General features: G+C 39.4%; 1 protein-coding gene across 1 annotated transcript; it reads left to right on the top strand.

The window, feature by feature from the left end:
- The first annotated feature begins 6,801 nt into the window (after positions 1 to 6,801).
- On the top strand, positions 6,802 to 8,223 carry LOC131870156 (uncharacterized). The gene is made up of 4 exons (XM_059215819.1): positions 6,802 to 6,978; positions 7,120 to 7,344; positions 7,477 to 7,557; positions 7,819 to 8,223. The coding sequence occupies exons 1-4, from the start codon at positions 6,802 to 6,804 to the stop codon at positions 8,221 to 8,223; spliced, it is 888 nt and encodes a 295-aa protein (XP_059071802.1).
- The last annotated feature ends 5,127 nt before the right edge of the window (positions 8,224 to 13,350 follow it).

The raw sequence follows: 13,350 nt of genomic DNA, 5'->3' as shown, positions 1-13,350 counted from the left end.
AGGTGAACACATCACTACCTCTAAATTTAGCAAGAATCTTTGTGTTTTGACTTCCTAAATATGAAAGGATCTTTGTTAATATTGATTTGGAAGAGTTTATGCTTGACTATTTATCTTATAACGGGAGGCATTGAAAGGGAGCACCTAGTGGATTACAAGAATATTTCCTTTCGATATAGGAATTTTCAAGAACATGGTCTCTGGACAGGGTCTATCATGCACATCAACAACAAGAATATAAAATCTATCCCAAAAGGTTGGATATAACAAATTGTCAAGAATCGCAACAACAATCAATTGGCCTTCCCAAAGAGGTACAAATGTCCAACCATGAATGCAAAGTGCACAGATCAAAGACAAATCCCAAGTGGCGTAGACATTCAAAGGGGAACTTCAACGCACACAAAGGGAACCTTTCAAAATCAAAACTATTTACACACTGTTGGTGTTTCCAACTGGTTGTCTAACATATTCTTAAGATTTGCCATATCCTATGATTGAAAAACTCAGATCAATGGCCAACAAATAGGAGACAATTATAAAATTGCTCTTATCTGCACTTTAGGATCTGTAAGACCTAGGGGGTAGTAGCCCTTCAACAATATCAATTGATTTTACAACTTATATATCAGGATATTGTCATGACATAGATGTTCTCTTAATATGCACCAAGACATTGCAAAATCTACCCAAAATTGGCTAAATTTTTGGAGGTTGTTCATTACTGGCTTTGAGAACATATATAAGTAAAAAATAACTTGTGAAAGCATGAAAAATTTCAGATGATCTGTCATTTTATTTCTGCTTTTGGATAATGGGTGGAAAACAACACAAACTGGCGCTTTATTAGGGTAACGGAGTCAATTTAGGCCATGCATATGTTTCTTTCTAGTAACTCAACTCAATTCAGCGGGTTTATTAACATTAATGCCTTACAATAATGCACCCTATGAATGGCATTTACCACAATTCTTCTTCTAGATCCATAATATACCACACAATTTCCTATGTCTTGTTCAAAGCATTTAATCTCTTCCTTGAAAAGTAGCAGAAAACAAAACATGCAGTACAATAAAGTAGAGATGAACTCAAAAACCCTTGATCTTTTCATTCATAAATAAATTAGTATATATTTGGAGACAATTGCAATAAACACACGCTATTCATATATTTCAAACTGAACTGAAACTCATTATGAACTCAAAAACCCTTGATCTTTTCATTCATAAAAAAATGAGTATATATTTGGAGACAATTGCAATAAACACATGCTATTCATATATTTCAAACTGAATTGAAACTCTGTAATGTCCCCTTCTCAGTGTTGTGCATTCAGTGGTCCATTGGCCTATTTCGGAGACCCATAGGCTATTTGGAAAAGAGAATTAGGGTTTCCAACTTTTGTGGAGTTCTGCACGAGCTTTTTAGCATTTATCAAGAGGGAATTCTTCAGTTCTGTCTATGGTTTCCTTCTAGGTTTTCCATGAACTCCAGGGTGGCATAACATGCAATTGACTCTGTGGTGAAGTGTGAACTTACTATTTTTAGTAAGTTAGGGTTTGGTTGTTTGGATGATGCAGTTCTTCTGAGCTTTCCAAGCTCTTTCCTTGGGTGCGAAAATCATGTTTTTCAAAGCAGTATTTTATGACTTACTATTTTTAGTAAGTGGCAGTATTGAGCTTTTCTATTTTTAGCTTTCTCGAATAGGGCCCTAATCCAGCACAGTTTAGTGGTCTTCATCGCACAGCTTCATCCTTGTTTTTGGTATTGATCAGTATTGGAGTTATAAGTTATTTAATTAAATATTAATTCCTTATCCTAAGGTTTAATATTTAATTATTTTTATTATTCATTATTTGTATTATGGGCAACTTAAGGGAAAATATTTATCTGCCATCTATAATGTTATTTTCCTATGTCAGTGGCGTTAAAAAGGAGGCATATTTCATGTGCTAACTTCATTTTATGTTGCAAGTTCTTCAGCAAGGAAAATATTGAACTTCTTGCCTAAGAAGGGGATGCCAAACACATGAGGCGTGATGGAGTGAAATGCAATTTGATTTTGGGGGGAATTTGGGTGAAGTTGAATTTGAATTTGGAGAAGGAAAGTGTTATAAATAAGAGCCTTGGGCTCTCATTTGCATTATCTTGAGAATTTTACACCATTATGCTGTCGGTTTGGTGATTGAAATCTGAGCTTCAAAGTGTGGCTTCCTAGATAAGTCTCAGTTTCGTACTTGGGAGATAGTACCTAGCCGTGTTCTTGTATTTCCAGTGTTGTTAGAGAGTGTTTTGCAGATTGTGGAGTGTTTCTGTGTGGGTTTGGAGTGTTTTCTTGCTGTTGGTCGCGGAGTTGCTGAAACCATATTTCGCTCATACCTCTTGGCCAAGTGAATCTTTCATTATGGGTATTTTCTCTATCAAATCGTGGCATTGAGACGATATAGTTTGCAATTTTATAGATGCTGGTTTGGAGAATTAGATTTTTAGTTGCAAATCGTACCATCTAGCTAGGTCGTACCATTCTAGAGGTGCATTGGGATGTGTGTTGTTGTTTTGAGGCAACTAGATTGCAGGTTTTGTGTTTTTGTATCATCACCTAGGTTATATCTTTCATTCGCATTTGATTTGGTGTGTTTCCGACTTCGTTTGAGTGAGATGATCATTTTGGTGTTGCTGGCTGAGGCTAGTCATGCCTGTTTTGACTTCAGTTTTTGGTTCAACAATAGTGATTTGATTTGAGTTATTTTGATAGTTGTTTATTGCTGTAATTTGCATTGGATATCATCTCTAATCTTCCCTTTCTATATTGTAAGGTTAAGTAGTAGTAGTTGTACTAACCATTTTTGGAGTGTTGCTTGCCCACTGCATAAGTGGAAGAGGCTGACCTAGCCGCCTACTTGTTATGTAATTCAGTTTTGTTGCTCTATCCTCCCACTGAGTAAGTGGTTGAGTGATATTATGTTTGTAATGATCCTCCAGCTGCATAAACGGTCGAGTTGAGCTTTATTGTTGCATTCAGTCCTCCCGCCGAAACATTGCGGTAGAGTGATTTGTGTTGAGTGTGCTCTTGTTGCTTTGGCTGGTTTACCGCCAAGTATCTTGTTTACCTGTTGGATAAGCAAAAGGGGCTAGCTTGCCGCCCATTATTGTAATCATTACTTTCAGCAAATTGTGGCTAACAATCCCCTGTTACCGTATGCTCTCACCCTCCCAGTTTGGGCTCTTGGTGATCAAAAGGCGTAGGTTTCCTTTCAGTTGTTTGGATTGCATTGTTCTAACCCTAACAGGTGATTGGTGTGATTGTGGTCTTGCTTTAAAAATTTTAAAAAAAGAATTGTGGGAATACTACAGTGGTATCAGAGCCACACATCCTGCCAACCTATATGATAGAGGGGTTCCATGAGTGACAGAGATATCAGATACTACAACGGGAACAGAGAAGGTAGTATCAGACACGGTCAGTACCAGAGGAAGAGACCTTTTCAGAGGTCTTGAGAAACAGAGAGAAAGAGATTGATTCAGCAGATTCAATGGGAGAAAGGTGGTTTGGTCAGAATGAGGCAACAGTGGTTGTGGGAAAAATGGAAAGAATTCTGACACTATGATGGACATGATGTGCCAGATGATAACCACTTTTAGACAGAGTGCAGGAGGAGGGCAAAGCCAAGATCTGAATCAGACTATGAGTGGAAATAATGCCAGCAATTCCAACAACTCCAGTGGTAATGGAAATGGCAATAATAGTAGTGGAATGCCTGTTGGATCAGTGACAAGGCCATTGCAACTAGTTTTCCTTCCAAGGGAAACACCGCCTCCTGAAGTTGAAGTCCCTATAGTTGAGGAGGTTCGGGCCAGTTTCGTGGAGTATGCAGCATTTCCCCAAGAGATTCGAAATGCCATGTCTCTTGACCAATACATGAACCAGAAGAAGAAGAGGGAAGGAAGATATGATAATCGTTACTCCGCTCCAAGAGATTATCAACAAGCTCTTGGGAAGGTCACTCTAGCGCATTTTGATGGAAGTAGTAAAAGTACAGCTAGAGCGTGGGTGCAGAAGTTGGACAACTATTTTTCCTTGAGGCCTATGCCTTAAGAAGAAGCCATCAAGTTTGCCACCCTGCACTTGGATGGAGTTGTGCACAAATGGTGGTACCGTGGGTTGGTCACCCTTGGTCATAGCTTGATTAACACCTATGCTGAGTTCACCAACAAGCTGACTGATAGGTTTGATTCTAAGGACCCGAAGGTGAAGTTTAGAGAGCTTGCTCAACTCAAACAGCAAGGCTCCTTGGACAACTACATAACTGAATTCCAAAACCTCTCAATTATGGTCAACAGCATCTCAGAAAAGAGGCTAGTTGTTCTTTTCAAAGAAGGTCTTGAAGAGCCTTCGAAGGGGTGGGTTAAAGCTTTCAATCCACCTACTTTGGTGGAAGCCATAAAAAAATCTAGAAGTATGGAGTTGGCTGCCCCAAGGAGTGAATTTCAGTCCAAGTCTTTTCCTTTCTGGAAGGATAAGAAGTTTTCAAATCAGACCAAGAAGTTCCCTTCTCGGATGGATGATGAGCTCCGTGAAGAGCTCCAGAGGAAAGAATCTTTGCTACTCTTGTAGAGAACCATGGGCCCCAGGACATAAATGTCGTGGGAAGGGCAATTTACATCAAATGGAGTGCTATTTTGCTGATGGGTCAGATTCTGAAATTTCAGAACAGCAGACTGAAATTGAGGACAGGGAGTATGAAGAGGCTCCTGAAGGGCCTGAAAGTGAACTAGAAGATAGAGGAGTGGTTGCTCAACTCTCGAGCATTCACAAGAATGAGTCTTTTAGAGTTCGGGGAGTGATAGGAGAACATCGTGTCATTGCTCTCATTGACATTGGAGCCACTCATAATTTCATTGATGAGAGAATTGTTGCAAAGAAGGGGGCTAGTGGCAGAGGAAGTAGAAGGCTTCAAAGTCATGGTAGCTGATGGCTCCACTATATCCTGTAACCAAATGATTTCCAACATGTCTTTGAAGTTGGGAAATCATGAAATTAGAGATGATTTATTTGTGGTTATCATTGGTGGGATTGATGATGCAGTCCTCGGGATTCAGTGGCTGAGATCTCTTGGTGAGATCACATTAAATTTGCAAACCATGGAGCTGAAATTCATGGCTGATGGGAAGAAGGTGGTATTGAGAGGAATGTCAAATGGTGGACTTAGAGTTGTTTCATTGAAGAGGATGGAGAGGCTGATTCGCCATAACCAAGTGGAGTGGGCAACAAAGTGTTTGATAATGCCATCAAATCCATTGGAAGACAAGAGCAGCTACTCTGCAAACATTCAAGCATTGATCACAGACAAAAGTAAGGTCCTTGGGAAACCACCTCTTGGTAGACCTCCTGAGATCATGGTCATACCTTCCAAATCACCAGAAGAGAAATGGAGCTATCCCGAAGACATTCAAGCTTTGATTACCAAGAGGAGTAAGGTGTTTGAAAATCCTCCTCCTAGAAGACCTCCTGCAAGAGGGGCTAAGCATATCATTGAGTTGGAAGAAGGAGCAAAACTGGTAATGACTACTCCTTACCGCTACCCCAAGCAAAAGGATGAGATTGAGAAAGCAATCCAGGAGCTGCTTGATATGGGTTACATACGGCCAAGCAAGAGCTCTTTTGCTTTGGATGTGGTCTTGGTGAAAAAGAAGGATGGGACCATGCGCATGTGCGTGGACTACCAAGCACTGTTTCAAAAAACTATAAAGAATCGGTATCCTATTCCGAGAATTGATGAGCTCATTGATGAGCTACATGGTGCATTGTTCTTCTCAAAGATCGATCTCAGATTGGGGTATCATCAGATTAGGATGAGAGCATCAGATGTGGAGAAAACAACTTTTCGATGCCATTATGGGCATTTTGAATTCCTAGTCCTGCCTTTCGGTCTGACTAATGCCCCTGTTACTTTCCAATCTTGTATGAACAAGATATTTCAGAAGCACCTAAGGAAGTTCGTGCTCATATTTTTTGATGACATTCTCATCTTCAGCAAGTCATGGGCCGAACACTTACAACATTTGGATGAGGTACTCAGTATCTTGGAATCTGAGTCTTTGTTTGCTAAAGAATCAAAATGTGAATTTGGTATGAAAGAGTTGTTGTACCTTGGTCATATCATCAGTGCCGAAGGGGTGAAGGTTGATCCTGCAAAAATCAAGGCAATCATTGATTGGCCCCCACTAGAGAATATAACAGATTTGAAGGGGTTCTTGGGTTTGTGTGGTTTCTATCGGAGATTTGTAAAAGGATATTCCTAGATGGCTGCTCCCCTTACAGATCTCACGAAAAAGGGAGCTTTTGCATGGTCCGATAGGGCCCAAGAAGTCTTTGACAAGTTCAAAGAACTCATGAGCACATGTCCTGTTTTGGCTCTACCTGACTTTGCGAAGCCTTTTGAGCTTCAATGTGATGCATTGGGAGAAGGGGTGGGAGTTGTGTTGATGCAAGATAAGCATCCCATTGCATTTGAGAGCAAGAAGCTGAGAGGAGCAGAGAAAGCTTATTCTATTTATGATAAGGAGATGCTTGCAATCTTGCATGCCTTGTCCAAGTTCAAACAATACTTGGTAGGAAGTAAGTTTGTGGTAAAAACCGACCACAACAACCTCAAGCATTTCATGCATCAAAAAGATTTCAATGAGAGGCAGCAAAAATGGGTGAGTAAGCTTCAGGCTTACGATTTTGACATCGAGTATGTCAAAGGCAAAAATAATGTTGTGGCAGATGCTCTTTCTTGAAGACCCCATTTGAGCTCTATGAGTGAGCTTACAGCTGATTGGAGGGACTTGTTGCTTGCTGATTATGCCAAAAATCAGTTTTCAACCAACATCATTCAGGGCACTTTTCATAATGAGAAGTACAGATTGGTTGATGGATTGATTATGTACAAGGGTAGAATCCTTCTTCTGCTTGAATCTAAGTTGAAGGAGAAGGTATTACAGACTTTTCATGACATTCCTCTTGCTGGCCATTAGGGTTTTTTCAAAACTTATAGGCAGATCCGAGAGAGATTCTCTTGGAAGGGGTTGAAAAAAGATGTTCTGAAGTATATCAGGGAATGCCATGTTTGTCAGAAGAACAAGGATGAGCACACTGCACCCGTCAGATTGTTGCAACCATTGCCAATTCCTAGTAAAAAATGGGAAAGTATCTCTATGGATTTCATCATTGGATTGCCAAGAGCTAGTGGGAAGGATTGTATCTATGTGGTGGTAGATAGATTAACAAAATTTGCTCATTTTTTCGCTATCACCAGCTCATTTACAGAAGCTCGGGTTGCTGATTTGTTCTTCCGTGAGGTGTTTAGGCTACATGGGTTGTCTAAAAACATTGTGAGTGATAGGGACAACAAGTTCCTAAGCTCTTTCTGGCAGGAGATTTTCAGATTGTGTGGTACTGTGCTCACCCCAAGCATGATTTACCATCCTTAGACAAATGGACAAACGGAGATAGTAAATAAGTGGTTGGAAGGTTACTTGAGAAACTATGTTTCAAAACAGCAGAAGGCATGGGTAAGATGGCTACACCTTGGTGAATACTGCTATAATTCCACTTATCACATGTCCATCCGAATGTCTCCTTTCATGGCACTCTACGGTTACGAGGCCCCTAGCTTTGCTGATTTGGTGTTTGGTGACAGCAAAGGACCTCAAGCTAGGGATATGGTTCAACAGTGTCAGGATATTGTGAAGGCATTGAAGGACAACCTCTAGATTGCATAGAATCAGGAGAAGTTGTACGCTGATCAACAACGAATTGAGTGTTCATTTGAGGTTGGTGATATGGTCTACTTGAGACTCCAGCCCTTCAAACAGTCTACTCTTAAGAAGAGTGGAGCGGAAAAGATTAAGCCACGTTTTTATGGACCATTCTGGGTCATCGGGAGAGTGGGATTTGTGGCTTATGAGTTGGAGCTACCAACGAGTAGCCGAGTACATAATGTCTTCCATGTGTCATGCCTCAAAAAGGTGCTTGGGCACAACGTGATAGTCTCTTCTGATTTGCCTCCTTTGGATGAAGAGGGAGAGTTGGTACTGGTTCCTGAAGCAATCCTTGATGTCAGGGAACGATTTTTGAGGAGGAGGACCATCAGAGAATATTTGGTTAAGTGGAAAAACTTACCGGTGGAGGATGCTACGTGGGAGAATGAGGAGATATTACAGCACCCCGGTTTGTGATTGCTTGAGGACAAACAATTTTGGGGAGGGTGGATTGTAATGTCCCCTTCTCAATGATGTGCATTCAGTGGTCCATTGGCCTATTCCGGAGACCCACAGGCTATTTAGAAAGTAGAATTATGGTTTCCAACTTTTGTGGAGTTTTGCACGAGCTTTTTAGTGTTTATCAGGAGGGAATTCTTCAGTTCTGTTTATGGTTTCTTTCTGGGTTTTCCATGAACTCCAGGGTGGCATAACATGCAATTGACTCTGCGTTGAAGTGTGAACTTACTATTTTTAGTAAGTTAGGGTTTGGCTGTTTGGATGATGCATTTCTTCTGAGCTTTCCAAGCTCTTTCTCTGGATGCGAAGATCACACTTTTCGGAGCAGTATTTTATGACTTACTATTTTTAGTAAGTGGCAATATTGAGCTTTTCTATTTTTAGTAGTCTCGGACAGGGCCCTGATCTAGCACAATTCAGTGGTCTTCATCGCACAGCTTCATCCTTGTTTTTGGTATTGATCAGTATTGGAGTTATAAGTTATTTAATTAAATATTATTTCCTTATCATAAGTTTTAATATTTAATTATTTTTATTACTGATTATTTGTATAATGGGCAACTTAAGGGAAAATATTTATCTGCCATCTATATTGTTATTTTCCTAAGTCAGCTGCGTTAAAAAGGAGGCATATTTCATGTGCTAACTTCATTTTATGTTGCAAGTTCTTCACCAAGGAAAATATCGAACTTCTTGCCTAGGAAGGGGACGCCAAACACACGAGGCGTGATGGAGTGAAATGCAATTTGATTTTGGGGGGAATTTGGGTGAAGTTGAATTTGAATTTGGAGAAGGAAAGTGTTATAAATAAGAGCCTTGGGCTCTCATTTACATTATCTTGAGAATTTTACATCGTTATGTTGCCGGTTTGGTGATTGAAATCTGAGCTTCGAAGTGTGGCTTCCTAGCTAAGTCTCTGTTTCGTACTTGAGAGATAGTACCTAGTTGTGTTATTGTATATCCAGTGTTGTTAGAGAGTGTTTTGTAGATTGTGGAGTGTTTTTGTGTGGGTTTGGAGTGTTTTCTTGCTGCTGGTCGCGGAGTTGCTGAAACCATATTTCGCTCATACCTCTTGGCCAAGTGAATCTTTCATTCTGGGTATTTGCTCTATCAAATTGTGGCATTGAGGCAATATAGTTTGCAATTTTATAGTTGCTGGTTTGGAGAATTGGATTTTTAGTTGCAAATCATACCATCTAGCTGGTTCGTACCATTCCAGAGGTGCATTGGGATGTGTGTTGCTGTTTTGAGGCGATTGGATTGCAGGTTTTGTGTTCTTGTATCATCGTCCAGGTTATATCTTTCATTCGCATTTGGTTTGGTGTGTTTCCAACTTCGTTTGAGTGAGTTATGATCATTTTGGTGTTGCCGGCTGAGGCTAGTCATGCCTGTTTTGACTTCAATTTTTGGTTCAGCAATAGTGGTTTGATTTGAGTTATTTTTATAGTTGTTTATTGCTGTAATCTGCATTGGATATCATCTCTAATCTTCCCTTTCTATATTGTAAGGTTAAGTAGTAGTACTACTAACCATTTTTGGAGTGTTGCTTGGCCACTGCATAAGTGGAAGAGGCTGACCTAGCCGCCTACTTGTTATGTAATTCAGTTTTGTTGCTCTGTCCTCCCACTGAGTAAGTGGTTGAGTGATATTATGTTTGTAATGATCCTCCAGCTGCATAAACGGTCGAGTTGAGCTTTATTGTTGTGTTCAGTCCTCCCGCTGAAATATTGTGGTAGAGTGATTTGTGTTGAGTGTGCTCTTGTTGGCTTGGTTGGTTTAATGCCAAGTATCTTGTTTACTTGTTGGATAAGCGGAAGAGGTTGGCTTGCCACCCATTATTGTAATCATTACTTTCAGCAGCTTGTGGCTAACAATCCCCTGCTACCGTATGCTCTCACCCTCCCAGTTTGGGCTCTCGGTGATTTAAAGGTGTAGGGTTCCTTTCAGTTGTTTGGATTACATTGTTGTAACCCTAAAAGGTGATTGGTGTGATTGTGATCTTGCTTTAAAAATAAAAAATAAAAATTGTGGGAATACTACAAACTCACTATAGATAAATTTTTCATTTATAGACCACAACCTTCATCTATTTTCAAAATAACTAACTGCTCTACACTATATCCCACCAAAGATAGAATTTCCAGAATCCTTGTTCAAGGGTCAGAATTCCCTTTTATAGAAACAAGGTAGCAAACAAGCTTAAAGCCTTGTACACATGTCACATTTTCATTTGACCAACATTACAATAAGAATATGCCACGAAGGTGAAACTATCCCATATAAGACAAAAATATACTTTATCCTCTAGGAAGAGATTCTAAAGAAGTTATCGAAACCGTTGTAGACACTTGCATCTGCTTGAGGAAGACATACTTGTACCAAACTGAACTGCACTGTACCCCAAAATTGTTGCATATTAGGCATATGCATTGGGATCTAATGTTTGATTGAAATGCAAATTCGCATTCATTTTATCCATTGCATCAACAGGTGGAGACAAAAGAAGTTGTTCAAAACAATATTTCCCACTTACAACTGAAATTGCACCCCAAACATCATTTTCTGCTAGGAATTTGTCCACGTTTTCCATGTGAGCAGAGTAGCCATTATCTTTTGCAATTTCCTTGGCCAAGTTGGAAAATCTATTCATTTCAGCTTCTAAGCTCATCAGCTTATCGAGGCTCACATTAAAAACATTTACATCCACCTTGTTTTCTTCATTTACTGACTCAGTTATAGAAGACAAAACTCCCTTATATTCATTTCTGCATTCATCTATTGTCTTCATTTAACCATTATCAGATATAATTGGAGGCACCAAATTAACCTCCATCTCTCCAAAAACATCCAACTCCTTGCTCAAACCAGCCTTGAAGTCTTCATGCTCCTTTAGGAGAAAACCCAATACACTATATCTTTCAAAATTTTTGGCACAAAGTAATACAATCTCCAACATCAACAAGATGTCCAACAATGTTCATGGCTGTAATTCCTTTTGATCGTGTGATACTTGCATTTCAAGATTCCCTTGATCTACATGTTCTTCTCATATGTGTTTCTGATAGAATTGTAGGAATTCCATGCCTCATCAACAAGGCCCAATATGTTACACAATCTAAAACCTAGAATGCCATCAATAAATTCAATGAAATTTTTCTCTCCTTCATCAATGGCTACCCTCTCTACTTGCTTACTCCTTTTGAGCTGATCATCCAAGCTCATTCAATTTTGCAATGTTAGCTTCCATCTTTCTGACAACTACCCCAGCAAACATGGTTGTATTTATTGTTAATGATGCTGCTCGTGAGGCACTTGTATCACTCAATCTTCTGACAATCAAATTGCCAGTCAATTCATTTGTATATTCAAGAATTACTTGTGGTTTGTTGGTTGTAGGATAGATAGACCATATTGCTAAGATCTCATGTCTTGGATGAAATCCTGAACCAAATTATAATTTATGTGCCTGCTCTTCTAACGCCAAGACTGGATCATCACCCTCCTATCTCCTAATTGTATCAAAAGCAATAGTTGAAGACATATCCCATCCTTAAAGCAACAAACAAGCAGTCTTTCTTACAATTTTCCTTCCTTTCTCAAGTGTCATCTTAGCTTCGATATACCTAACCTCATTTTTTTATTGGTCTACATTCAAAGAGCGATATGTGTCCTAAATGTTGTAATAATCTCATTGGTCGAAAATGAGTTAGTTGTAACTAACTCTTATTATGGTTTCAACATGTAATCTCGGCCATTGATCTTGAATCAATCGGAGCCATTCATATGTAATTGGGATGTCTATAAAAGGCATTACCTTCTCATTTGTAAAGGTTAATGGTGAATAGATAGTTAGCAGTAGAGTAGGAGGAGAAGACAAAGATTGCTGCCAAGGCTTGATGAAATAAACATACTGTTTTCATTCAAGATATGGTGGATTTTGTGTGTTATTTTAACATGTTGCATGGTTTCTACTTCTCAAAGCGTTAAGATTTGTTGATTAGTTGAATGGAAGATCTTATTGTTGATTAATGGTGAAGCCTAATGTTCATACCATTTGGAATTTGTTGATTGCAAATTGCAGTGCATGGTTAGACTGAACCCAATTCAAAGCTTAACTTCAATTGCTTTATGCTCATTGTTCATGGTGTTGATGTGCATAAGTGATATGAAAATTATTCGCTTATCCTTAGTGCTAGAAACACTATTGCCATTGCACCAGAAGATCGACCTATTAATGCTCGATACAACCGCGAGATTTAATGAATCCATGAGAGGCGGTTAAGCCATACAACACAAGGAGACCAAGGGCGCACCCCTGCAACAACAACCCGCCTCCCCTAGTGCAAGCAAGGGGTTTGAACCCGTGACCTAGGCTCCGATACCACTTGTTAGAAACACTATTGTCGTTGCACCAAAAGATGGACCTATTAATGCCCGACACAACCGCAAGATTTAATGAATCCACGGGAGGCGGTTGAGCCATGTCACAAACTGTTGCACAGGACAAGGAGACCAAGGGTGCACACCTTGCAACACTTAGGATATTATACATATTTGTGTAGTTGTTTTCTCATGGTGAAGTAAGCTTGGTTTGGTTTCATTGAGTTATCAATCATTTCTTACATCCATAGGTCTTAGCTTAGATTTCCTTAACCTTTCATCCTTTTGTCCTTTATTTTCCAAGCCAGTTTAGTTTCCATGTTCCAGTTGTGATTGAAAACGTAAATCCTTTTGTGATTACCAGCATTATCACATCAAATCACTAAGTCTATCCAATGTTAAACTTGATTGCTCACATTGTAAACCTTGGAGTTGCTTTATTTGATCATATTATTCAGCATATGAGGTTTCTATGTTCAAGAGAGGATAGAATACTTAGTATTTTATTTTGTGTTCGAAGTGTCCTAAAAAACACATCAACAGTTATACTTGTAATTCTTTGGTAATTTTAGACAAGAAGAAATTATAGCTTCATTTTAGACCAAAACATATCCTTCTTCAGTCCAACCGACATCTTTTTACTTTCAAGCTGTTTAACTCTATGTTCCTTGGCAACACATCCTTGGGAATTTTTCGAAGTGTAGC

The sequence above is a fragment of the Cryptomeria japonica genome, chromosome 2 (genome assembly GCF_030272615.1).
Source record: "Cryptomeria japonica chromosome 2, Sugi_1.0, whole genome shotgun sequence".
NCBI classification, from domain to species: domain Eukaryota; kingdom Viridiplantae; phylum Streptophyta; class Pinopsida; order Cupressales; family Cupressaceae; genus Cryptomeria; species Cryptomeria japonica.
Note: the sequence above shows the minus strand (reverse complement) of the source record. Positions and strands in the feature narration are given on the sequence as shown.